The sequence below is a fragment of the Ornithorhynchus anatinus genome, chromosome 9 (assembly GCF_004115215.2).
Source record: "Ornithorhynchus anatinus isolate Pmale09 chromosome 9, mOrnAna1.pri.v4, whole genome shotgun sequence".
Lineage (NCBI taxonomy): Eukaryota > Metazoa > Chordata > Mammalia > Monotremata > Ornithorhynchidae > Ornithorhynchus > Ornithorhynchus anatinus.
Genome location: NC_041736.1, coordinates 21,888,710 through 21,916,426, shown reverse-complemented (window position 1 = coordinate 21,916,426; position 27,717 = coordinate 21,888,710). Strand labels below are relative to the sequence as shown.

General features: G+C 44.1%; 1 protein-coding gene across 3 annotated transcripts in view; it reads left to right on the top strand.

Moving 5' to 3' along the window:
- The window catches only part of CWC22 (CWC22 spliceosome associated protein homolog), a 55,804-nt gene that overhangs the window by 13,742 nt on the left and 14,345 nt on the right, over positions 1 to 27,717 (top strand). For all 3 annotated transcript variants that reach the window (XM_029071804.2, XM_029071805.2, XM_029071803.2), the window contains exons 5-14: positions 1,040 to 1,303; positions 1,962 to 2,090; positions 6,655 to 6,823; positions 7,228 to 7,281; positions 9,745 to 9,880; positions 9,964 to 10,170; positions 10,272 to 10,334; positions 14,024 to 14,125; positions 15,208 to 15,289; positions 22,251 to 22,311. In XM_029071804.2, coding sequence (XP_028927637.1) covers positions 1,040 to 1,303; positions 1,962 to 2,090; positions 6,655 to 6,823; positions 7,228 to 7,281; positions 9,745 to 9,880; positions 9,964 to 10,170; positions 10,272 to 10,334; positions 14,024 to 14,125; positions 15,208 to 15,289; positions 22,251 to 22,311 — 1,267 coding nt within the window. The remainder of the gene's footprint in view (positions 1 to 1,039; positions 1,304 to 1,961; positions 2,091 to 6,654; positions 6,824 to 7,227; positions 7,282 to 9,744; positions 9,881 to 9,963; positions 10,171 to 10,271; positions 10,335 to 14,023; positions 14,126 to 15,207; positions 15,290 to 22,250; positions 22,312 to 27,717) is intronic.

Genomic DNA, 27,717 nt, shown 5'->3' with positions numbered 1-27,717 from the left:
AACAAAGAGAAGTTCCTTATCATCCGCTTTAAGGCACTCAGTCAACTCTCTCCCTCCTACCTAACCTCGCCGACCTCCTCCTGCAACCCAATCCACGCACTCCACTTTTCTAATTCAAGTCTACTCTCCCTACCTTGAGCTCATTTATCCCGCCACCGACCCCTTTATCCCCATTCCCTTCTGGGCCTGGAACTCCCTCCCCCTTCATGTCCAACGGTCCGCCACTCTCCCCACCTTCGAAACCCTCCTAAAATCACCTCTTCCCCAAAAAGCCTTCCCAAACTAAGCCCCTTTGTTCTTTTTCATTTTTTAATGGTATTTAATTGCTTACCATGTGCCAGGCACTATACAAAACACTGGGGAAGATACAAGCTAATCAGGTTGGACACAACCCATCTTAAATCCCCATTTTACAGATGAGGGAACTGAGAAACAGAAAAGTGACTTGCCCAAGGTCACACAGCAGACAGGTGGCAGAGCTGGGATTAGAACCCACGGCCTCTGACTCCCAAGCCCTTGCTCTTTTATCCACCCACTCTTCGGTGCCAGCTACTCCCTTGGCAGTGCACCCCTGAGCAGTTTGATACCCCAGACCTTCGGCTGTTATGTCCGTAGCCGTAACTTAATGTCCGTCTCCCCTTCTAGACTGTAAGCTCGTTGTGAACAGGGAACACGTCTGCCTGCTCTTGTTATATTGTATGCTCCTAGGCGCTTAGTACAGTGCTCTGCACCCAGAAGCCCTAAATAAATACAATTGATTGATTGAGGGGAGGGATCCTGTCCACCAATTTTGTTGTGTTGTATTTTCCCGAGCAGTTAGTACAAATCTCTCCATCCCATAAGCCCTCAAGTAGTATCATTAACCAACTGATGCGAAACGTATTTATACCGTGGGTAAGGTACCGTGGGCAAAATAAATACGCTACCGATGCCCTCGTCTTTCCGACGATGCACCTAGCTGGTTTGTTTTTAATCCTTCGTGGAACAGAAATCTTATTTTTTTCCCCATTTCTCTTCCCCCTCTCCCCCCCCAATATAGAGGGAGGGAGAGAGATAAACGCAGAGAGAGAGAACGAGAGCGAGAAAGAGACAGAGATGGTGAACGCCGAAGGTACCGGAAGTCCCCTTCACCGGGCAGGCGAAGTCCAGAAAGATCCTTGACCCAGGGCTCGTCGACTCAGGACGAACCCCCCACCAAGAAAAAGAAAGAAGAACTGGATCCAATCCTCACCCGCACCGGGGGAGCGTACATTCCTCCTGCCAAGCTCAGAATGATGCAAGAACAGATCACGGACAAGAACAGGTGGGTCACGATGGCTAGCGGGTCCGGCAGTAGGGATGGTCCAGTCAGGAAAGAGCATGTCAGATCACAAGCAACCCAGACACCACCAAGCATGCGTTGGTTACGATAAAAGAGCAGAAATCAAAGTCAGGCCCTCATCCTAAGCAAAGACAATTTAATATTCAGCCTCAATTTCCTATTGAATGGTACAGGCAGAGTTGTAATATGGTTTAACTGATGTAGAATCGTAGTTACTGTGTACGTCACAATATTTTTTTCTCTTTTTTTTCCCTCTTATTTCTGTCCTTAGGCATGTGAGGTCTATAAAAGCTAATCAGGTTGGACGTGGTCCCTGCACCACATACGGGCTCATAGTCTCAATCCCCATTTTGCAGATGAGGGAACTGAGGCACAGAAAAGTGAAGTGACTTGCCTAAGGTCACACGGCAGACAAGTGGTGGAGTCAGGATTAGAACCCAGTTCCCTCTGGCTCCCTTGACCACTTGACCGCGTTGCTTCTCAGTCTCTGTCACCAAAGTAAAATAAAAAGAGGCTATATTTGTAACGAAGTTGTGTTTCTTTTTTTTTTAGTTCCCTAAGTGCTGTTATCCACAGTGCAGCACATTTCCTCACCCCTGAAATGTCCGTGTTTTATCATCTGTGTTTTTTTGTCTTATAGCTTAGCATACCAAAGGATGAGCTGGGAGGCCCTGAAGAAGTCAATTAATGGTCTCATCAATAAAGTGAATATTTCAAACATAAAGATCATCATTCAAGAACTTCTTCAAGAAAATATTGTTAGAGGAAGGTAAGTGTCGAGGAAGTTCCAAATTTCACAGTGTTTTTCAAAATAGGAACAGAATAGCCCTCACCGTGTCCCCTTTTCCCAGGACCCGAAGTCACAGCCTAGTAGGTCTTAGGCACTCTGGGAGGACTATTAGGTTTTTTTTAAAGGTATTTGCTACACGCTTACTATGTAACAGGCACTGTACTAAGCGCCGGGGTAGATACAGGCTGATTAGGTTAGACACAGTCCATATCCTAGATGGGACGCACAGTCTTAACTCCCATTTTACAGATGAGGGAGCTGAGGCACAGAGAAGTGAAGTGACTTGCCTGAGGTCACACAGCAGACAAGCATCGGAGCCAAGAATAGAACGCAGATCCTTCTGACTCCCGGGCCCGTGCTCTAATAACGAGGCCACGCTATTTCTTTCGTACCTCCGGAGGTGGGTTGATACTTTGCCCTCGAATCATTATGGGGCGGTTTAGTGCAGGTTGGACAGTGGTAATAAATCAGACTCCCCCTCGGGATCCGAAGGAGAAAGTTCTTCCGAATGTGCCAAACTCACCAGGCTCACTGCCATATTGTTCGGCTTCTTTTCAGCGATATTTATGTATTTATCTGGGGCACAATTGTTTTTAAAAAAGGTTTCTAATACGTCAATAATTTAACTGCTCTCTAGTGCCTTTCTTGAGACTTTATAGAGTCATCTGATCTTGAGGGCAGACAGGGAGTGTGTCCTACTTTATTCTGTTATGCTCACACAAGCTCTTAGTACAGTGCTCCGCATAGAGTAGATGGTCAGTAAATACTCTCAATTGATTAATTTACTTTTCTTAAGGTAAGTTGATGTCCTCCGAGCATCCCTTTCTCCATTCTTGGTGATTCTTTTTTTTCCCTTGTCCTAATTCTAAAAGAGGGACACAGATACCTCCTTAGTCTCTTGGGAGGCCGAACTCTACCGGCAAGCAGGCTGGACTAAAAGTAAGATTGATTAAACACCGGAACAGGCTACCAGGGAAGGGTATAAAAACCTCACCGCTGGAGATCTATAAAAATAGGATCAACATCGTCTGACTCGGATGATTTAAGTGAATGCGGGTATAGAATTGGACCAGAGTTTGCCAGCACCTTTCCAACTCCGTGATTCTCTGCATGCATCTCCAAGTATTGCAGACTCGGAACAAATGTCTCCTCTCACATCTATGAGGAGAAATGTCCCCTCTCAAGTCCGTCAGTGGGATAGACTGCAAACAAATGGAAGTCTTGTGGACACGACTGCTAATGGAGGCGCATCCATTTGTCCATTCTGAAGAGAGGATTTGCCCACCAAGTCTCATCTTATTCCCACCAGTTGTAACCACTGATGACTAGATAGTGACAGCTTGCGGTCTAGTTTCAGATCTCTCTCTACAGAGACAGAAACGTTGACTGCTTTGAATAAGAGATCTAGAAAACCAGAGAGAGCCGTGCCACGATTTCTCTAAGACTGAGGAGGTTCAGCTGAGCGGTCTCAGCTGCCTTTTAATATATTCACACTCAGTGAATCACAGAGCAGTAGATCAATAAAAATAAAATAAGTACAAATGCCGGGTTGAAAAAAGGAACTTCCCTCCGCTGAAAAACTCAGGCCTAGATAAATGTCGTAGATTCAATTGTTGACTATCGTTGGACCAGCTCAGCGAGCTGTTTTCCATTAGAGACAAATTCCAATCAATCGATCATATATTTTGAGTGCTTGTTGTGTTCAAAGCACTGTACTAAGTGCTTGGGAGAGTACTACGTAACAGAGTTGGTAGCCACGTCCCCTCCCCACAGTGAGCTTACACTCTTAGAGGGGGAGGCGGACATTAATATAAATAAATCATGGATAGGTGCATGAGGAGCAGAAGGAGGTGTGAATAAATAGTACAGATCCAGGTGCGAGGGAGATGCTGACGGGAATGGGAGAAGAGGAAATGAGGATCTAGTCAGGGAAGGGCCCTTGGAGGAGATGTGCCTTCAATAAGGGTTCGAAGGTGGAGAGGGCCATCGTCCGCTCTGATATGGAGAGGGAGGGTTTACAGTCAGAGCTAAGTTAGGCATCGCACTGGTTCCTCCAGTGTGAGGGCTACAGGACCACATTTCCTTGACCTCGCCTCCGATAAGGTCCAGAATGGAGGCTGCCCAGACTTCGCTTCATGCATTAGTTTTCATCCACGATATATGAAATACGTTACTTCTAATAATATAAATCATCTTTTCGGAATCATTAAAATGACAGTCGTCATTTAATTTTCAAGAGATGCAGTAATTCATTTTCTAAAAGAAATCAGCCTGTGGAGCGTTCCAATTCTTTGATAGCTCTCCTGTTGGCAAAAATTCTTTCGATATCCAGAAAGCAAAATTCTATGAATTGTATGAAATTCTTTGAAAAGGTGGAGTCACTAATAGCAACTCAGATTGTTGAAGTGTCCTCATCTGCTGGTATAAAAGCATATGTTTTGCATTTTAATCATAAATACTACATGGAAAATAGAAATAGCCTGTTTCATTTAGTGTCAGTAGAGCCAGTTATTCTTTTAAGCGATCCCTGTGAAAATCTGAGATGAATCTTGAAGCCAAATATTCCTAAAATTGGAATAGTGGAACAATCAGTGCTCTTTATTGAGCACCTATTGTGTATTGTGGTTTTAAACCAAAAAAGTTCACTTTGCAGCCAGGTTTTTTCATTCCCAGAGTTTTAAATAAAACAAAAAATAAATGTTGGTATTTGTTAAGGGCTTACTATGTGCAGAGCACTGTTCTAAGCGCTGGGGTAGATACAGGGTCATCAGGCTGTCCCACGTGAGGCTCACAGTCTTCATCCCCATTTTACAGATGAGGGAACTTGAGGCCCAGAGAAGTTAAGTGACTTGCCCACGGTCAGACAGCTGCCAAGTGGCAGAGCCGGGATTCGACCCATAATCTCTGACTCCCAGGCCCGGTGTCTTTCCACCGAACCACGCTGCTTCTCTTCGTGTGGTAGATTTCCGTTATCTGTTATCAGAAAATAAGGTTTAATGAGAACAAGTACGGTTATTTAAAAGTCTAAGCAAAGTTATTAAAATCCTAAGACAGATGTTGGGTAAAGATTACAACAATAAGAACTAGTCAGTAATTACCCTCCAGCTGAGTCCCAGTCTGGAAAAGAACCAAAAGAACTCTGAATTAATTCCAGTATCCAAGAGTAATTTGGTTATGGGAAGCTCTTTAGTAGAGGCGTGGTGTTTGATTTATACTTCAAAATTTGAAATTTCCTAAGCCATCTCCAGTGCAATAGTTTTGTTCCAGAAGCGTATCTTAGGGACCAACTGCTTTTATAGTCTCTGCAAATTTTGACATAAATGTATTTGATTAGTTTGCCTCCTTAGTTTTCCCCTTGCAAAATGCCCTCCCTACATCGAGTTGGCATCGGCCGGCAAAACCTGGTCATACAGTAATTTTGTTCTGTTCCTGCCTTTAAATTTTCCTTTAGGTGGAGAGTATAAATGTCCGAGATCTGAATGATCTTTTTCCTCTTAAAAGAAGTTAAATGCAGAGGTTTGTCTTGTGAAATGATTATTTTCGTTTATTCATTTCGATGACCTCAGTCTGCATGGACTTTCAGATGGACGCAAACTCGTTACGAGCCGGAAACGATTTCTGCTGATTCTGTGCATTGTAGTCGCCCAAGCGCTTAGTACGGTGCTCTGCACGTAGTAAGTGCTCAATTAATTCCCATAATGGATTGGTTGCCTTTAATCTACTAATAGAGTGTTGTGACCTTTCACTTTTTTTAAGAAAAGCCAGATTCAAACCAATGAGTTACTGCCTAGGCTTTCCCCCTCTATCAGAAGGGTCTAAGCTGATGAGCGAGCCCTATTGGAATAAAATTCAAACTTCTTTTGAAATAAAGAGTTGAAGTGGGATTGTTTTTCTCTACATGAGCCTGAATATCACCATTTCCATTTTTTAACCGGAGGGTGGGCTTTTGGCCTCTGCTTTGCCAAGGCCTTTGAAAATCGGATGTCATGGTATTAGGGAGCTGTAATAGATGACTAGCAGTAGGAGAAAAACAGATTTTAAAGGAGCAGAGTTTCATTTTAACTCTTGAGGACTGGTGTCTTTCAAACCGTATTTGCATTTCAGAAGCAGTGTGGCTTAATGGAAAGAGCACGGGCTCGGGAGTCAGACGTTGTGGGTTCTAATCCCGGCTGCACCACTTGTCAGCTGTGTGACTCTGGACAAGTCACTTAACTTCTCTGTGCCTCAGTTATCTCATCTGTAAAACGGGGGTGAAGACTGTGACCCCCACGTGGGCAACCTTATATCTACCCCAGTGCTTAGAACAGTGCTTGGCACACAGTAAGCACTTAACAGATACCATCATCATCATTATTATTTAATGAATTCTTAATAAAAGCTATATACTGAAACTGAAATAATGAATTTCATGCTCCGCTATGGCATTTGGGATCGCTTTCCATTTATTATGGGGCAAAATATTGGTTTTTATTATAATCAGGAACAAAATGCAATTTTCATTTTTGCGTGATGCCTATCGATGTGCTTCTCTTTTCCTCCCCAGGGGACTGCTGTCTAGATCGATTTTGCAAGCCCAGAGTGCTTCTCCAATTTTCACCCATGTTTATTCAGCAGTTGTAGCGATTATCAACTCCAAGTTCCCTCACATTGGAGAATTAATCCTCAAGAGGTTAATTCTTAATTTCCGCAAGGGCTACCGCAGAAACGATAAGGTACGTGTGGGTGGGGGGCTTCGCGTTAGAAGCGCTTGTCGTTGCTCTAGTGGAAGTTTTAAAATCCCTCTGCCGAGCCGGAACGTCTTCATCCTTTAGATTATTTTCCCTGGTCGATGATGAATCACAAGTAACGATAGTCCCCGGAACTTACAGCCTACCTAATGTAGCTGCAAATGGTACTGTTATTCATGTGTGTAATCCTTTTATTGATTCTCACCCAGCTATTTTCCTCCAGTATCTTGCAACAGTGTGTTACACATACTAATTAGATGTTGGATAAATTAGGTGTGATCAGGGGCCCTAGGTTTTGCAATTATACATGAAGGATTAGGAATCGGGGAAGGGGGAGGTTGGGGGGGGACTCCAGTTCACTGTATAACTTCTGTTCTTTCATTTTACAGCAACTCTGTCTGACTGCTTCAAAATTCGTTGCCCATCTCATTAACCAGAATGTGGTAAGTAGCTGTTTTCTCTGAAAGTGCATGACGCTCCCTGCTCTTTTGCAAGACAGTCTGAAGGGCGGTTAATCTGTTGGCACCTCTCAAGTAATGTTTATTGCCGAGTAGGATTTGATTTCAGTGTATTGGTGTCTGCAGTGATATCCTGTCTTTATAAAGCTCCCGTGTGCCTCAGAGAGGATCTCTAGAAGCAGCGTGGCTCAGTGGGAGGAGCGCGGGCTTGGGAGTCAGAGGTCACAGCTTCTAATCCCGGCTCCGCCGCTGGTCAGCTGTGTGACCTTGGGCAAGTCACTTAACTTCTCTGTGCCTCAGTTTCCTCATCTGTAAAATGGGGATTAAAACTGTGAGCCCCACGTGGGACGACCTGATCACCTTGTATCCCCCAGCGCTTAGAACAGTGCTTTGCACATAGTAAGCGCTTAACAAATACCACGATTATCATTATTATTATTAGACACAAAGAATCAAAAAAACATTTAAAAGGGCGACAGTCTGAAAGCACTTAGGAGTGCCTCACGACAAACCAAACTTCCACATATCGTGGAACTTTTGTTCTGACTGAAATTGGGGCCTCCCTCAACCGAATGAATGGCTTACTAATCCCTCTCGTCGTTCACTTTGTTTTGTAATATGTGGACTGTTGGAAATGGCAGGGTTCTCATCCCGGCTCCACCACGGGCAAGTGTCACGTCTCTGTTCCTCAGTTTCCTTATCTGTAAAATGGGGATTAAATACTTGTTGCCGCCCCGTAGATAGCGAGCCCTACCTGGGTCACGGACTGTGTCCGATCTCTTCGTATCTATCCCAGCACTTCCTGATGCTCAGTAAGCACTGAACAGATACCGTTATTCCGAGGAGGAGGAGGAAGAGTAGAAATAGTATCATTAGTTATTATCTTCATTATTGTTATCATCATCTAATGGTAAGTCCACTTGCTGTTTTGGCCTTCTCCGCCCTTAAACACCTGAGAGGTCCTTAGATATGGTCTGCCTGACTCAGTTAGAAGAAAGATGAGTGTTGAACTGCACGTGTTTTCAAAATCTATGATGAATAACAGAACACAGGCAAGCCAGAACAAATCGACTTAAAAAAAAAAAGCCGAAACTGTTGTATATCTCTTCCTGCCTAGTCACCTAATGGAAACATTGAACTGTCATTGTACATCATTTTTTATCGTAAGTTTACATTTTTTATTCTTATGCTGTTTATCATTGTTTTTCCCCACGTTGGCATTCCAACAGTTTCTTTTTTCTCCCAGCTTAAAAAGAGTGTGGAGGTGGAAATGTTGGAATGTTGAGCAGCCCTAACCTAATACCTTTCCTGACACAAATTTTGTTTTTACTCAAAACGCTTCTTATAAAGAATGTATTCCCAGCGTACTTGTATTTTTTTTTCCTGCATCGATTCTGACCAAGTTTGCTTAAGTTTTCTGTGCAGCCTGAATTTTTTCAAAGCATCCATATTTTTGATTTAACAAAACCTTCGTCTTTCTCAGGTATTTCTACCCGAGTAATTAGATATTGCTTTGGAATAGCAATCTGTCCCCATCCAGGATTTATGAGGATTTATTACAAAATAAGAATACATGTTATGAATAAATCTATAAACTCTTGATCATCTGGGACTGTAAATGTGGGCATGTGGGGCATTTGTAAGTTTAGGAAATATGTATCGATTATCTGCTACCTTATCCCTCTGCATTAGTGTGGGTAATTGGTAGTGTATCGGGGAGTACCTGGCTCTCGGCGGGGGGAAAAGAAATATGCTCTATAATTTTAAAATGTATTACTAAACCATGATCTATCCCAAGTAAATATTTTAAAGGTAGATTTTCTGTAGCACTTCAGTGGTAAAGCAATTTGACTTTGCTCTGAATATTTAGAGTACAGCACTCTATACACAGTAAGAGCTCAGTAAATACAGTTGATTGATTAGAAAAAAAATTCTTAAAATGAATACCAACGAGCAAACAAACCCCATTTCCGGCCTTGCCCGTTAAAAATTTGAAAGAGTTATACTGAATTCCTTAATATGGTTTAGTGAAAGCGACCTAAACACAATAATAATTGTGGTATTTGAGTGTACTTCCTGCTAAAGAGTTTAATCAGATCAGACACCATTCCTGTCCCACCTAGGGCTCACGGTCCAAGGAGAAAGGACAGTGCAAAGCCGAGGCAAAAAAGGTTAAACGATCTGACCAGAATCCCTCTGTAGGCAAGTGGCAGAGCCGAGATTGCAGCATAGGTCTCCTGACTTTGTCCTGTGTTCTAAGGAATTTCTATTTTTCATTGTTCCGGTGTTACCCCAGAGCAAACAGTAGAAATTCTAAAATCTATTATTTTATATTCCTGCAAAACCCCAAAAGTTGATTGATGACATCGAAGCCATTTAGAATAAGAATTTGTGCAGGATGTAAACTTTTCTCCAAATAGCTCCAATAACTTTTTCTTTCTCCTCGAGGCACATGAAGTTTTATGTTTGGAAATGCTCACCCTGCTTCTTGAAAGACCCACAGATGACAGCGTCGAGGTATCGATCTCGTTTCTAAAGGATTGCGGCCTAAAGCTGACGGAAGTGTCTCCTCGGGGCATCAATGGTAAGGGAGCGCCTCTGTGCGTGGCGTTTTTGTTGAACGCGCTCCCTTTTTGTTCATTTCATTCTCTCTCGTCCCTTCGACAGCTATATTTGAACGCCTGCGCAACATCCTCCACGAGTCGGAGATCGACAAGCGCGTTCAGTATATGATCGAGGTGATGTTTGCCGTCCGTAAGGATGGGTTCAAGGACCACCCCGTCGTCCTGGAAGGGCTGGATCTAGTGGAGGAAGAAGATCAGTTTACTCACATGCTTCCGTTGGAGGATGACTATAACCCAGAGGATGTCCTCAGTGAGTGAAATAGATGGAGCCATTTCGCAGTCTACTTGGTATTGATGACGGCGATCAAGCGTCACACTTCTGAGATTTCTCTGTTGTTTGTGTTTTTTTAGATGTTTTCAAGATGGACCCTAATTTTTTGGAAAACGAAGAGAAGTACAAGACAATTAAGAAGGGTATGTGTGATCTTCTAAAAATTATCTAGAGGGGTTAACGGTTAGGGGAAAAAAAGAACACACGAAAAGCTTAAAGGGACAACCCATGCTCATCTGGTCTGACCCGGTATTCTCAGCGGCCACTTAGGATGCTCAGGTTGAAAGTATTTATATATAATGGTACTTGTTAAGCACTTACTGTGTGCCAAGCACTGTTCTAAGCGCTGGAATAGATACAGGTTAATCTGGTTGAACACAATCCTTGTCCCAGTGGGGCTCATACTCTTAATCCCCCTTTTACAGATGAGGTGACAGGCCCAGAGAAGGGAAGTGGCTTTTCCAAGGTCACACAGAAGACAGCATCCAGAATTAGAACCCAGGTTCTTCTGACTCCCAGGACTGTGCTTTATCCACTAGGCCTCTCTGCTCTTTCTAGCCACACTGTACCTTTCGATCTGTCTTTGTATTACATGTGATCCATTCAAAGCCCTAACTTTTTTCCTAAGATGCCATTTTGAATCCCCTGTCCACAAATTTATCTAAACCTTTCTTGAATTTGTGTTTTTTTGAGAACACCAATACCATATCCTTACCCCATACTCTGAATTGGGGTTTTTTTGCCTCTTGTGTTTGTTCTGAACTATCACTTTGAAACTCCCGATGGTGGTATGGGATTTGGTGAATAGTAACTCCTGCATGCCTTGCACCTCTCGTGATTTTTTTAAATTTTAATCGGGTCCCGTGTCAGCCTCACCTTTTCGGAGAAAAAAGCCTTCTCGTCCTAGGAGACGACAGGTGGGTATGATTTTAATTTAATGCTCCATTCTCAAACAGTCTCCGGGTTTTGAGAAAACCCAGAAAAGAAAAGATGCAGTTGATGCATAAAAGATGCCATTTTTAGAATGCCATCGTGAAAGATTTAGGGAACCAGAACACTTTTAAGAGACAAGGTTATAGGTCTTTGATGTCCTTGAAAATAACGCCTAGAAGTAGGTCCAAAAGATTATGTTTATGATCTTGTCAGTAGTGAAGAGCAGTGAGATGCCATTCTTTCTTACCATTTTTCACCTTGCTTCTTGTATCTAGGATGGGAGTGGATTCTCTGGGCTCCTAGGATTCCATTTTGACTAAAGACCATGGCACGGTACTGTAGATTTATATTTCTGCTGGATGTCAAATTCAGGAGACTCGTGGGGAATAGTATCGAGATCTTTCCCCCGTCTATGTTGACTTTCAAAAGTGCCAGGCAGCCGTAGTACACCTGGACTCGGGCGGCGGCTAAGCAGATTGGACGGGAGGCGGCTAATCATTTCAGAGATGGAGGCACCTAGTCTTTACCCCATTCCCCTCTCGCTGTTATGGGAAAGCAGAGCTGTGGATTAGATCCGGTCCTATTGAACTAATTTCCTGCAGCCGTGCATAAAAGGGCAGCAAGGGATCTGGAAGACGGTTTTCTCTGGGAGATATGCCCCATCTCGAGCTTTTTTTTTTTTTCATTTTAATGGAACTTGATAAGCACTTACTATGTGCCAGGCTCTGTACTAAGCTCTGGGAGAGGTAAAAGATAATCAGGTTGAACACAGTCCCTGTGCCACGTGGGGCTCACAGTCGAAGTGGGAGGGAGGAGGATTTAATCCCCATTTTACAGATGAGGAACCTGAGGCAGGGAGAACTGACTTGCCCGGGGTCGCAGCAGGCAAGTGTGGCCTGGTGGAGAAGGCCTCATGGCCAAATGTGTGAGAGGCAGCGTGGCCTAGTGGATAGAGCCTGGGCCGGGAGTCAGAAGGACCTGGTTTTAATTTTGACTCTGCCTCTTGTCCGCTGTGTGACCTTGGGCAAGTCACTTACCTCCTTTGCAAAATGGGGATTGAGACTGAGAGCTCCACATGGGACATGGAATGTGTCCAACCCGATTGGCTGGAACCTACCCCAGCAGTTAGCACAGTGCCCGGAACATAGTAAGCACCTACCAAATAACAAGAAAAACAAAAACAAACCCAGAACAACAGAAGTGGTGGAGCTGGGATTAGAACCCAGGTCCTCTGACTCCCAGGGCCCTGCTCTTTCCTCTGGGTGACGCTGCCTCCCATTTACACAGTAGCGATGAAATTCCTGGCCCAAGAAGTGCCAGGTCTGGTGGAAGTTCCAGAAGGTTCATCAAAAGTCCTCGAGACAGTCACTGGGGAGCAGCTGCTCGCTGCCGACAGGGCTCCGGAAATCCGAGACGCCACGTAAATGACTCGGAACTCTTTTGCAGAGTCAGTTCAGTGCCGTGAGCCGAAGCTATTTCTGAAGATCGTGCCCTTGGTCGTAATACCTAGGAAAACCCGCACCCAAAGAATTCTATTTTTCACAGTAAACTCAAGGCTAGCCCCGAACGCTGACGAGTGATGAGCACGCTGCTCGGTGATTCTCCGTTACGTTGAGACCAGTCACTAAGGTCAGCATAGACGTTAGAAGTCGGCAGGTTTTTGTATTATTTTATGGTATTCGTTAAGCGCTTACTATGTGCCAGGCACTGTTCTTAGTGCTGGGTAGATATAAGCTAATCGGCTTGGGCATAGTTCATATCCCACATGGGGCGTACAGTCCATAATGGAGCAGTTTTGTGAGCGCTGAGGTAGATACAGGTTAACCGGGGTGGACACGTTCCCCGTCCCATATAGGGCTCCGATTTTAAGGAGGAGGGAGTGAGATTTAATCCCCTCTTTACAACTAAGAAGTGAAGTGACTTGCCCCAGGGTACGGAGCAAACAGTTGGAGGAGCCGGGGTGAGAACCAGGTCTTCCCACTCGCAGGCCCGTGTTCTTTCCACTGGTCCTCGCTGCTTCTGTCTTGGAAAACGGTCTCTTGGCCACATTTACGTAGGCTAGTGAAAAGCGCACTTCGACCCTGTCGGCTGTGGGGCCGGTAAGGCACAGCCCAGGAATGGGCTCTGGCCCACAGTAAGGCCGGCTACAGAGGCAGAGGAGATCAGTACCTGGTCCTGGGAGGGTCAGTCGAGAGAGAGGACCAGATTTCTCCACAGCAGGATAGATTCTGCCAGCCTCTTGTTTATCGGTGAAGCGAAAGCTGCCCGTTATTTGTATCATTCTTCAGTATGGCGGAAGGACCCGAGACCAACCACTCCTGTAATCCCCTTTCTGAAACGGTGTGCCGACTTGAATTTTTCTGAAAGGTCTTGGATTCAGTTTTAGTTTAAAGCGTATAACCGCTTTGGGGTCAGCTTTTAAAATGTTCATCATTTGGAGTTTGGGAGATTCTCAGTCCCCTTTTCCACGCAGAACCGTTAGATATTTTAAAAACTTGAACTGGACCGACACAGTGTCGAGAGCCTCTTTCCTTCTGCTTCTGAAGTCTGCTCGAATCTCCTGGAGTTCTTCGAGAGAGTTCTTCGGGAGAGAGTTCGCGTTACCCAGCGTGAACGTCTCGACCCCGTCATCTGTCTTTATTAGCTGACAATCCTCTTTTGGGAGGTAGATATTCTTTAAGAAATCCCTAAGAGCCTGTTTCCAGTCCAACACCATTTCTAAAAAGGTGCCGGCTACTTTCGTCTCTCATTCTTAGCTCGCCCAAGTCTCGTGATGTGCTCTTTCCCTCAGGTAAAGGAACAAGGGCATTTGATCACGTCCAGTCAAGAGTTTCACGCGTTCTCGTTTCCCGGGGAACTCCACGAGCCTTGTGATAGCCGCTTATTTTCTTTGTTCTAGAAATTCTCGATGAAGGTGACACTGACTCAGACACGGATCAAGATGCTAAAAGTAGTGAAGAGGATGAGGAGGAAGACGAGGAAGGTGATGAAGATGAAGAAGGTAAGCGTGGTCTGTTTCAAGTCAGGATAACCCATAAAATGCATTTCCAAAACAATCTTAGAATCTTTTAAAGCTAAATACTTCAGTCCTGAGGCAGCATCGTTTTGCATGACCCCGTTATGTCCATCTCATGCGCCAGACGCCGGACTAAGCGCTGGGGTAGAGACAAGCTGATCAGGTTGGACACAGTCCATGTCCCATGTGGGGCTCAAAATCTTAACCCCATTATACAGATGAGATAACCGAGGCACAGAGGAGTGAAGCGACTTGGCCGTGATCACACAGCAGACGAGTGGCAGAGCTGGGATCAGAACCCAGATCTTTCTGGCTCCCGGGCCCACGCTGTGCCATTAGGCCTCTCTGCTTCTCATCCAACCGGTAACGTTATTAATATCCCTACGTAAGCGCTAAGTGATTTTAAGTAGAATCAATACACTGGTATTTAGTTCGGGGGCTGTAGAGGAGAGTTGTCCTGGGGGGATTGATCATCAGTTGGGTAGAACATCCAGAGCTCAGGAGGATTTTAAAGATGGAAAGGAACGTTGGCTTGGTGGGCTTGAAGAGGAGGGACATAGACAGACAAGGAACATGCAAGTTGGGAGCATCGGGTGAGAGAGAGTCATGAGTATAAGTTATTGAATGACTTCCTAGGCACCTGAATCTATTTATTTCTTTTGCTGTCAGATCAGTGCTATGATGGATGGTATTTATCAAGCCTGTACTGTTATATTTTCAAATGGCGATTTGTAATCATTCTTGGTCTTAACGTAAACGTTCGAAAAATACCATCGCGGTTATAAGCAGTTCACTCAACAGAGTGAATGTCTCCTCTCTGATAACCAATTCGTCTTTTAATGCTTAATGAATCCGGGCAGTCTCGGAAGCCACCCACCGGGTTCCTAACTGGCTACCGGTCCCTGGACGAACGCGGTCTATCCTAGAGGCTTTTAAGAGTTAACGCAGCTTCCGAAATAACCCGATGTGCCCCGAGCAGCCTACGGTTGTGAAGATGCATGTCCGTGATTTCTTAACTATTATTTTTGATTCCATTTGCTAGTGAAACTGTTTCATTTTCTCCCCAGGACAAAAAGTGACCATCCATGACAAAACAGAAATTAACCTCGTCTCATTTCGTCGTACGATTTACCTTGCGATCCAGTCAAGGTAAGGGGCTGTGAGGCAGACTTTTATTTTTTTCAAATCTATTTTAATGGTAATTGTTAAGCACTTTACTCCCTGCCAGGCAGTCTGCTGGGGAAAGATAAAAGATAATCAGATTGGGCCCAGACCCTGTCTCACATGGGGCTCCCAATCTTAGTCTTCATTTTACGGATGATGATGATGATGACGATGGTATTTGTCAAGTGCTTACTTTGTGCCATTGTCCTACATGGGGCTCACAGTCTTAATCCCCATTTTACAGACGAGGTAACAGAGGCACAGAGGAGTAAAGTGACTTCTCCAACGTCACCCAACGGACAGGTGGCTTACTCTGTGCCAGACACTGTGCTGAGCTCTAGGATGGATACAGGCGAGTCGGTTTGGACTCAGTCCCTGCCCCGTGAGGGCGTCTCCGTCTCAATCCCCATTTTTCAGATGAGGTAACTGAGGCCCGGAGAAGTGAAGTGACTTGCCCAAGGTCACACAGCAGACAGGTGGCAAACTGAGGCACAGAGAAGTGAAGTGATTTGCTCAAGGTCACACAGCAGGCGCTTGGTGGAACCCAGATTAGAACCCAGGTCCTCCGAGTCCCGGGCCCATGCTCTTCCCAACAGACCACATTGCTTCAAGACTATATATTGCAAGACTACATGGGTGCCGTGAAATTAATGCCAAGCCTAGATTATCTCACAAAAGTAGGATTCCTCTAAAGTGACGCACACTGGGGGTAGAAGTCGGGGGGACTCCTGTCCGTTCCCGAAGCAACTCGGTGGAATAGTGGAAACGAGTGGAAATCACTTCCCTCTTCTGGTTCTGAGCCGCATCCTGCAGTAGCGGCTCTCTGACGGCGTCGCTGTCCATGCCAGAGGGAACTGATGTAGAGGAAAAAGGTTCTGGCAAGAAGCTCACGGAGTCATCTTCCGGGGCCCTCTGAAGTGAGGCTGAGTGCGGGAAGTCAGGATACGAAAATCAAGCCGGTTCCCTCTGGACCAGGAGCCTGTGCATTTAGTTAAGAGAAACACTCCGCAGTGCTAAATAGTTAATGCATCTGTTGTTTGGGATGTGAAGAAACCTATTGAGATGGTAGAGACGGTGTTTACATTTTATTTGGGAGGCAGGAATGTTTGCACAGATTTGTTTTGTTACTAGGCTTTGTATATTTCCACTTGGTATGATGTAATAGCAATAATGATTCATAAGTGGGAGTCATCTTGTTTTCAGTCTGTCTGAAAATGTCTTGGCTTTGGATTCCTCTTCAAATACAGGAATGTTCAAATAGCAAAACATCGGTTGGAAATTTTTTGCTTGGTTCTCCCTTCTCAAGCCCCCTAAGGAGGAGGAAAAAAACAAAGTTAAAACACTTCCTTTTGTGATATCAAGTTAAGGATGAAAATGATCTCTTTAAATTACAGCTGACACCCTTGAAGAATAATTTTCCCTTCCAAAATTTGTCCTCTTCTAATTTGTCAAATTCTGTCTTGGTCTCTGCTACTATTAATAGCAGTCCAAACTCCTTGGGCTTTATTGATTGTGAACAGCAAATGGACCTTATTGTGCCTAAAGATGGAAAAAAAAAAACCACCTCTACCTTTATTAACGCTCATGACTTTGGGGAAATAAAACGAGCCTCTGTAATACACTTTCCAAAGTGAAATGTATCTTTTTCTGGGATTCTAGACCGTGGAATAAATTAAAACACATGAGCTGGAAAACCACAGTATAAATCTTAGGGTTTCAGCTCCAACAGCTTTAGCCATCCCAACAGCAGGTACTACTCTGGAGGTGTTGGGAACTGGTTAGGGAAAAAAAAAATGTCTAGGCTACGAGCCGCGTTAAAGATGTCCAGAGAGAGTTTAGACAGACCCTTCCGGTCTTTGACCCCGAGAGCAGTTGGTGTTGAAATGTAGTCTCCTCTCACCCATTTTCCTGCGTTGCCCAGTGGATAGAGCCCGGGCTTGGGAGCCCGAAGGACCTGGGTTCTAATCCCGGCTCCACCCACTCGTCTAGTGTGAGACCTTGGACTAGTCACTTCACTTCCCTGGGCTGTAGTTACCTCAGCTGTAAAATGGGGATTAGGACAGTGAGCCCCATGTGGGACAGGGACTGTGTTCAACCAAATTGGCTTGTGTCCGCCCCCACGCTTAGTACGGTGCCTGATACATAGTAAGCGCTTAACAGATACCACAATCAGTATTATTAGTTCTCTTCCCCAAGCTCCCTGGATAGGGATATTGTCACCGAGTTGTGTTGTGTCCCCGTATCTCCACTTCCTTATCACTAGGTTAACTTTTTTTTAATTAGTTGGCACTTTGGGCGATTCATGATGCGTCCTGTATATGGCCTGGGAATTTTTTTTCTCCAAAATTCATCTGCTAACAACATTATTAAGTAGGACTAGAAGTAGAAGCTCGTTGTGGGCAGGGAATGTGTCTACCAATTCTGTTACATTAAACTCGCCCAAGCACTCAGAACGGTGCTCTACACACGGTAAGCGCCGTTTGAATATTGTGTCTGTTGGCCAAGAGGAAAATGCCCAAGTGATTTAGCAACGACATGAAAACAAAAACAAACAAAAAGTCATATGGTTAACTTCATTATGGGCAGGGAACGTGTCTGCCGACTGTTTTATTCTCCCAAGCGTTTAAGTCTAGTGCTCTGCGCATAGTACGTGCTCAATAAATGCGGTCGATTTATTGGCTTTAAAAAATTGTTTTCTTAATAGCACTTCTCTTTTTTGTGGCATGAGTTCTTATATTTCATTAATAGTATTCTGTTATTTATCTGTTATTTGTTAATGCAGTATAAGGTCCATTAGCACAGACAATGAGTAAAGCACCGTTCTGAGCGTTAGAGTGGATACGAGTTCATCGGGTCAGACACAGTCAAAGAGTACAGTGCTTTTTAGCACTTTCTCAAGCTCATCCTCTAGACTGTAAGCTCGCTGTGGGAAGGGACTGTCCCCGTTTACCGTTATATCGTACTCCCCCGAGTACTTAGCACAGTGCTCTGCACTCAGGAAATGCGACTGACTTCAAAACACTCGGGTTTTGCAGCTTGTGCACTCCTCGGCTCCAACTTCTCCCCTCCACCTCTGAAGTACTCGGGCTGATGTGAATGAACACCCATCAGCCCCAATTTCAGCCCCTCTTTGTTTTCTGCTCGGCTACGGCTAATAATGCTCACTCTTGGGGATATTAGCCCAAGGTGCCTTTTTGCAGGGAATCTGAGGCGCAAAAATAAACACTTGTTAGACTAAGCATTTACATACGTCCATATGCCATTTTTAAGCACTATTTGATCATAGTGATAATTTCAGTTAAATTTTTTAGGATCTTAGGTGTGCATTGATTTACTTTATGACTTCAATTCATTCGGTAGTATTTATTGAGCGCTTACTATGTGCAGAGCACTGTACTAAGCGCTTGGAATGTACAAATCGGTAACAGATGCATGGCATTCACTGAGCGCTCACTGCGTGCAGAGCACTGTACTAAACCCTCGGGAGAGAACGGTTCAGCAGAGTTAGTAGACATGGTCCGTGGCCTACGGAGAACTAACAGATCGTGATGCTTAATACTGCGTTGTTGTGGAACTAATTAAGTACTTGTTTTGTAGAAAATTTGATTTTCCCTAAACACTAGTTATTTATATTTGCCCAGGTTATTTTCCATTCATTTTGTCCTGGATGGAATTTACTCTGCAAGAGTGTTGCCCAATCATCTTTATGACTGCAAGTTACAATCAATCAATGGTATTTATTGAGCGCTCGCTTTGGACGGAGCACTGCCTACAGCCCTTCAGGAGAGTACAGTACAGAAGAGTTACAGACACATTCTCTGCTCATAATGAGCTTAGTGTCCGGAGGGAAACGGGGTGTTTTAATTTTCCATCTGGTCGTACACTTGAATATTAGCAAAAGGCCTCCAAATAGTTAAAGATATTCAGTTGATCGGATCGAGAATGGTGGAGTTGAATTTCAAGGAATAGTCTAACCTCAGAATATGTCGCTTACTGTTGTAATTATTCCTTTTAATGTGGAAGGAAGAGTAGGAAAATATGAACTCAGTTATTTAGCAGGTGATAAGAATGACAGTCATACTCTCTTATGTGAGGCAGTCGGCTCAGTTGAGTGGCAGGCTGTCTGATTTGACCTTTGATGTTATATATTTGATGCCCGCCTTTTACCGTCCTGTGTTTCCAGAACACAGTGTGCGAAGCATAGGTTTTTGAAGAGGCATAAATGGACTTTAAAATTAAATTTATAGTGACTCTATTCCAGTGATGAATATTTTATATTGTTATTATAAGTTTAAGTAAAATAAAACGCAGGGTTAAGAATTTCCCTTCGAACACATGTAAAGTAATACATCTGGTTTATCCCTCAACTGAGTTTAAATTGACTCCTAAAATGCCTTAGAGAGTAAACTCTTTTTCCTTTGAAAGATATAATAATGTTGCCCCTTTCTTCCGAGCTCAGGGTTAAAACTCTTCTTTTCTAGTTTCGAATGATGGCAAAATGCAAATACCGGCATTTACTGCCTTGAGCATTTGATTTCTCACAGAGCTCTCTTCACTGGGGTCAGGGTGAAATGAGTTATTACTGTTGGGTTTTTTGGGTTTTTTTTTAATTTTTTGACATCTTCCAAAATCCTGAAACTACCATCAGTAAAGTAAAAAGTTTATAATACTTTGTAAATTTTAGGCAAAAATGATTTGGAGCTGTGTTTATTTTCTTGTCAAAGCTTTGGTGATCTGTGTGAGAGAGAGCGCTCTCCCAGTTCCCGGCTCTAATTTCTTTGAATGCAACCAGTATACTCGATGAAAATGCACTGTCACTCTGCATTTCGGTGGCAGAATTAGGGTACTTTTTTCCAAAGGTGTTCACGGGTCTGAAAACGGATGAAACGTTGGAAGAAACCACCGCAGCCCCTCCAGTTTTAGGTGAACTCGGTGTGGAGGGTTTTTTTTGTTGTTTCTTTGTTTTTCAGTGGTATTGGTTAAGTCTCTAATGTGTGCCTGGCGCTGAGTGCTGGGGTAGATTCAATTCAGTCAGATCGGAGGCCGTCTCTGTCCCACGCGGGGCTCGCGGTCTAAGTCGGAGGGTGAAGGATTTAATCCCCATTTTGCAGCTGAGGCACAGAGAACTTAAGTGATTTACCCAAAATCACACAGCAGACAAGCAGCAGAGCCAGGATTAGAACCCATGTCCTCTGACTCCCAGGCCCGTGCTCTTTCCGCACACTGCTCCAAGCTGCTTGGGTTTTTTCGTGTGCGTTTGTTTTAAATGGTATTTGTTGAGCACTTACTACGTGCCGGGCACTGTTTTAACCACTGGGCTGGATAGGAGATAACCAGTTTGGACGCAGTCCCACTTGGGGCTCACAGTCTTAATGCCCATTTTATAGATGAGGTAACTGAGGCCCAGAGAAGTGAAGTGACTTGCTCAAGGTCACCCCAGCAGCCCGGGACCTTCTGTCTCCCAGCCCTATGCTCTGTCCACTAGACTACGCTGCTTCTATCTCTGTGTTATCTTTGGATTTCATGAATACTCAATTATTGAACAGTTCTAGGTATTTGGACCTCACTTTTGCAGTTAATGCTCATTTTGCTGAAACCCTCCTTTCTTGTAGAGCTGTGAGCCGTCGTTGCTTGTGTGTGGAATCTAAATCAAGTTAATCTTCCTGCCACTGTTTACATTTCTTGGTTTTACGTTATTAGTATAATGAATGGATTGACCTTTGAAGCCATACACATATGTTTGTAATGTTCCATCTCATTTTGCCACTCTATTAATATGAAGTTAAATGTTGCGGGGTAGAGTTATTGTTGCCGGAAATAAATATTGTGGCTTTTATAAGCGATATTGAATTTTAAATAAGGATTTGTGAAACGCAAATGATTTTTTTTCTATTTTTTAGTCATTTAATTGGGTCTAAAAATGAGAGTAAATAGTTTAACGGAGCGTCTCAGCCATTCATCCACTTGAGTAGAGAATTTCCGAGAGATAAATTGGAATTCATTCCCGGCCCCAATTTCTTAACCTGCCTGGATTTAACCAGCCAGGACCGTAACTTCATTGTCCAGGAGGTCCCTTAAAAAGAAAGCACCACCAGCCCAAAGAGCTTCTTGTATGGGAGTCTGTCAGCCTCCTGCCTTGAAATCCGAGCATCTGTTCTGTAGGGGATTGGAAACCCAGAATTCAGATATTAAAATCCATCTGATTTAGTCCCCGGATTATCGAGAGATTTAGAGTATGTAATGTCTCGTTTCTTTTTGGTTTGACTTGATTTTCATCTGTTTTTCCATTTAAAAAATTACACGATCAGAACTTCCTGGCTACTAGTAGAATGGAATGAATCAAAAAGCCATAAGATGGTCCTTAAGCAAGAACAGTTAGAAAGAGTAGGGGAATAAAAATATCAAAGTTTTTAGGGTGCTTCAATGCCCCAGACTTGTTTCCATTCAAGGTATATGTTGTTGTGATTCCTCTCTGTTCTGAGTGTGTCCATGTTGACACTATAGGTAATAAAAATGATGGTTTTGATATTTAAGTGCTTACTATATGCCAGACATTTTACTAAGTGTAGGAGTGGATACTAGGTAATTAGGTTGGACACAGTCCATATCCCACATAGGACTCACAATCTTAATCCCCATTTTCCAGATGAGGTAACCGAGGCCCAGAGAAGTGAAGTGACTTGCCCAAGATCACACAGCAGACATGTGGCCGAGCTGGAATTAGAACCCAGGTCCTTCTGCCTCCCAGGCCCCTGCTCTCTCCACGAGGCCACGCCGCTTTAACTTTGTACTGCAGCTACATTTTCCTCTATGAATAATGGCACTTAGATGTTAAAAATTGCCCCAAAACATCATTGAGCAATCTCTTTGAAAGTAAGATCTTTACGTCTGCAAGCATATTAGATTTTAAATGTTTCTTGTTTTTGTTTTTTCTTAATCTCCACAGTTTAGACTTTGAAGAGTGCGCACATAAATTGCTGAAAATGGAGTTTCCCGACAGCCAAACGGTAAACGGATTCTTTGGTTGCAAAGTCGATGTTATGCCTAAGCTTAAGGGCTGGTTTGCTTCTGTGGTTCGATAAGAAGGTTTGCTCCCTCTTTTGCCACGCAACCAGCTACAGTAGGTGTCTAATCAGCGCAAAGTATAACATGCTTGATTATCTTGTGTTTTTTTAGAAGCATCCAGATTGCGGTAAAGAGGTTTTTATTGGACAAGGGTGCCATAAACTAGAATGATTTCAATATGCTTAGTTCTCCCAAACCCTCAGTTTGACACTTTGAGAGAAGTATTAACTCTTTCAGACCAACGAGAGGAGAGGATTAATGTGCTTGAACTCTCCCGAGCACTTAATACAGTGTTCTGCGCACAGTAAGCACTCAATAAATACAATTGAATGAATGAATGAATGACTACAACCATTATGTACACTGATCAGTAGTATTTATTGAGCGCTTACTGTGTGCGGAGCACATACTGAGCACGTGGGAGATTACAGTACAACAGGGTCAGTAGACACGTTCCCTGCCCACTGTGAGCTTATAGTCAGAGGGAGCTGAATGGTCCCGTACGGCTCTGAAAATGACCGTCCCGGTCCCAAACTTTATAACTTGGACTATATCAAATTTGGGCACTGGGAGAATTGGGCCGAATGAGTTTGAAGACTATTTTCACACGTAGAGCTCGTCACGGGCAGGGAACGTGCCTACCAACTCTGCTGTATTATGCTGTCCCAAATGTTTAGTACAGTCCTCTGCACACAGTAAGTATTCAGTAAATACCTGCAGGTGATGATAATGCCTAGAAGCTGAATTTTCAGCCCCTTATTACTATAGAGCAAATGTGAAAAGCAAAAGCCACAACAAAATTCAGAAAATCACACTATCGTTGGAAGAAGACCTTTTTTGGGGGGGCAGTATAGTTAATGATGATATTTTGTATTTTATCAGACTCATTCAAGATGTAATCTTTTAGCTGAATTTTTAAAGTCCTCTTATCCCAGAAATATGTTGCTGTGTGATCCTCTGTTAATATTGCATAGAGGAAAAGATCACCTCACTGCGACCATTTCACCTTCCTGCTTCCCCCAGGAGCTTGCCAAAGTCCACTCCGGTTGTTCAGAATATTAAACACTAAACCCTTTCATGCAGGAATGGAAGCCCCAAATGCCAGGAGAGGAGGAGCAGGAAATAAGAATAAGACGGGGGGTGGGCATTACCAACACATATACCATTCCTAGTATTCTTAGGTCTTTTTTGGGAAATCATCTACAAATAGGAGTGGTGATGATGCTAATAATTCTGCCTGCTGAATTGCCTATAAATAAGAGTGTTGGGGTGGTTTTGTTTTGGGGGGTTTTTTGGTGGTATTTATTACTGAGTGTGCCAGGCGCTATACTAAGGACTGGGGTCAGTACAAGTTACGCCACAGAGAAGTAGAGTGATTTGCCCAAGGTCACACAGCAGACAAGTGGCAAAGATGGGATTAGACCCCAGATCCTTCTGACTTCTGGGCCCGTGCTCTATCCATTAGACCACGCTGCTTCTCACTGTGTCACCACCCCTAAAGGTTATTGAAACTATTCCCTGGGAGGGAACTCAGATCCTCTGCCGTTCCTCTGGACCAGGAAGTACTGCCTTCTGCCCCTTCTCCAGCCAGAAACTAATACCAAAAAAAAAAGGGGAAATTTTTATAGCTTAGGAAGAGAGATCTGGATTTTTATCGTGGAGCCTGAACCCTTTCACAGTCAATTTTACATGGTGTTTGCCTTTTCTGCCCTATGGATAAAAGGCCAAATCCATGTGGCCAAGTTTTCATTAGCCATTTGAAGAAATCCAGGAGTTCCAGAGTTGATACTTCAGACTCTACGCAGTCTTTCTCCCGTGATACCCATGTGGCTGGCTAAGAGAACTTTAAACACTATTTCTTCGTCCAGTTTAAAACCATCCTTTCGGAACTAGCATCCTGAAACCGTTGACCTTTTAACGGTTTAAAATATATCCTCCTTCCTCCCTATTAGGGGAAATGTTCTATATGAGGCACCTGAATCGTTGGATCTGAAATAACGTAAATATTTGACGACTTAACGCAGAAATTGCCAAGAACTTTATCTTGTGCTGCTTGATAGCTGTGGAGTTTTCCCTGGCTCTTTCTCTCTTGGAAAATTCAAAGGGTAAAAGAAAAATTCACCTGAAGGAATGATGATTATTTTGCTTTAGCCTCCTGAGCATTTCTTTTCTGCAGCTTAGTTTAGGACTTGGTATTTTATGGGTGCAATAAGACAGAAAATATGAAGGTTCATTAAAAACAATTTCAGTTGCCAAGTGAATTAAGGAAATAGAGACATTGTTTACTAGTAGAATAAACTTCTGCTGAGAGCTAGCTAAAATGAACAGAAGTGATAACTGTTAATTGAGCATGCAGAGAGCCTGACGAAAACTTGTTGAGAAGCTTTCTCTTCCTTACGGATCTCACACTGCATTATATAGTGTTTTTTTTAGATGATAGTAATAGCACTTATGGCATTTGCTATGTGCCAGGCACTGAACTAAGCGCCAGGGTGGATACAAGCAAATAGGGTTGGCTATACAGTCCCTGTCCCACAAGGGGCTCTCAGATGAGATAACTGAGGCCCAGAGAAGTGAAGTGACTTACCTGAGGTCCCACAGCAGACAAGTGAGCCCTTTGTGGATGGGAATTGTCTCTCTCTGTTTCTGAATTGTACACTCCAAGCATTTAGTACAGTGCTCTGCACACAGTAAGCGCTCAGTAAATACGATTGAATGAAGTGGCAGAGCCAGGATTAGAACACAGGTTCTCCCGACTCCCAGGCCCGTGTTCTGTCCGTTAGGCCACGCTGCTTCTCAGTGGTTAGTACCGATAATTTGTTCTGTTGCTCTGAGAACACAGCCTGGTTTCTTTCAGTCTTTTCCAAAGGAGGTTGATTTCTTCTTCATAGTTTTGGTATTTCTTTTGACTTGCCTCAAAGTCCCATTTGTCATTTTGGCAATCTTTAGTCTATATTTGTAGAATAATATATGTGCTCTTTGTTAACTACTTTTAAGGTCATATTAATCATGCACATAGGATTTAAATATTTCATCCTCTCGTTTTTGCCATCTTAACATTTTGTCCATAAATCCAAATCAGTTGTTTGGAAGTATAGTGCTCTTGGACTAAGGAAAATGAGATAGTGATTTTTGTGGAGCGTTTTGGCCTTCGTCCCAAAATTTCGATATGGGAAGGGATTTGGTCAACATCAAAACATCGTTAAAAAAGATTATATGCGTAAGTAATAAACCCGTAGCCTTGTGGAAAGAACTAGGAAAGAACTAGTGGCGTAAGCGGAAAGAACTTGGAGGAGAACTAGGAAAGAACTTTCATTCATTCGTTGGTATTTATTGAGCGCTTACTGGGTACAGAGCACTGTACTAAGTGCTTGGAAAGTACAATTCAGCAACAGAGACGATCCCTCCCTAACAACGGGCTCACGGTCTAGAAACGGGGGAACAGAGAATGTAACTCTTTTGTACTGTATAGTGCTCTCTCCAAAGTAAGCGCTCAGTAAATACCGATGATTGATTGTAACTTGCAATCACAAAGATAATTGGGCAGCACTCTTACAGAGTAAATTCCATCCAGGACAGAGTAAATTGGGGCTGGGAGTCAGGAGATCTAACTTTTCTGTGCTTTGCTTGTCTCATCTGTAAAATGGGGATAAGATAGATGCCTTTCTCTTAGATCTTATGTCTGGTATAGAGAAGGGGCTGTGCCCAATCGAGCCCGTCATTGGGCAGGGATCGTCTCTATCTGTTGCCGAATTGTACATTCCAAGCGCTTAGTACAGTGGTCTGCACGTAGTGAGCGCTCAGTAAATACTATTGAATGAATTGAATGAATGATCTCGTATCTGCAACTCAGCGCTGAGGGCCACACTCAGCACGTTATCAGTAATTAAGTTATCTGGTTAAGTCTAGCTTAGAAAATGCCTTTCGTACGATACCGCTGCGTTATGCTGCATGCCCAGCCTAAATCGCGAGATCTCTAGGAATGTGGCTGTGGATGGGTCACTGAGATCCTAGTCTTGGGATGTTTAAGAGATGAGAAAGCATGACCTAGTGGAAAGGGCATTGGCCTGGGGTTCAGAGCACCTGGGTTCTAATCCCAACTCTGCCACTTGTCTACAATGTGACCTTGGGTAAGTCACTTCACTTCTCTGTGCCTCTGTTTCCTCATCCGCAAAATGGAGTTTCGGCGCCCGTTCTCCCTCCCTGTCAGACCGAGCCCCATGCGGGACGGACCGACTGCCATCTTCGGCCGTTCACTTTCCGGTAGCTCCTTTCCCGCTGTTTTCAACCATGCCGGTGTCTCCCTTATCCGAAAGAAGCCCTCCCTTAGTCCCCCAGCTCCCTCCAGTTATCACCTTCCTCCCCCTCCTACCATGCATCTCCCAACTTTTTCCATGAATTGTCTACACCCGCTGTCACCACTTCCTCTCCTCCGATTCTCTCCCGGGCTCCTTCCAATCCGGCTTCGTGCTCATTTCACTCCACAGAAACCCCCCTCTCTAAGGGTCACCGATGACTGTCTTCTCGCGAATCCGACGGCCTCTACCCCATCCTAAAGCTCCATAACATCTCAGCTGCCACTGCCACTGTGGATCACCCCCTTCTCCTGGAAACGTTGTTTAACCTTGGCTTCACGACACTGTCCTCTCCTGGTTCTCTTTCCAGCTCTCTGACTGCTCCTTCTCAATCTCTTTTGTAGGCTCTCCTCCTAACTGTGGGGGTGCCTCAAAGCTCATTTCTGGGTCCCCTCCTCTTCTTCATCTACACACGTTCCCTTGGAGAATTCATTCACTCCCGTGGTTTCACCTACCGTCTCTACATGAGTGATTCTCAGATCGCTGTCTCCGGGCCTGACTTTGCTCCTTCTCTGCAATCTGTCATTTCCCCCTGCCTTCAGGATATCTTTACTTGAATGTCCTACCAACACCTCAGATTTAACATGTCCAAAACTCCTCGTCTTCCCACCCAAACCCTTTCCTCCCCCTGACTTTGCTATCACTGTAGGCAGCGCCACCATCCTCCTGTCCTCCCTGTCTCACCATCCCACCCTCTCACCTTGTCACTCTCCTTGACTCATCTCTTTCATTCGACCCACGCATTGGACCTGGCACCAAATCCTGTCGATCCTACTTTCACAACATCTCTAGAATCCACCCTCTCCTCTCCGTCCAAACTGCAACCCCGCTGATCCAAGCATTCGTCATATTCCGCCTTGACTACCGCATCAGCCTCCTCACTTCCCGTCTCTTCCCTCTCCGGTCAATACTTCACTTTGCCGCCCGGATCATTTTTCTGCAAAGCCACCGAGTCCGTATCTCCCCACTCTTCAGAAACCTCCGATGGCTGTC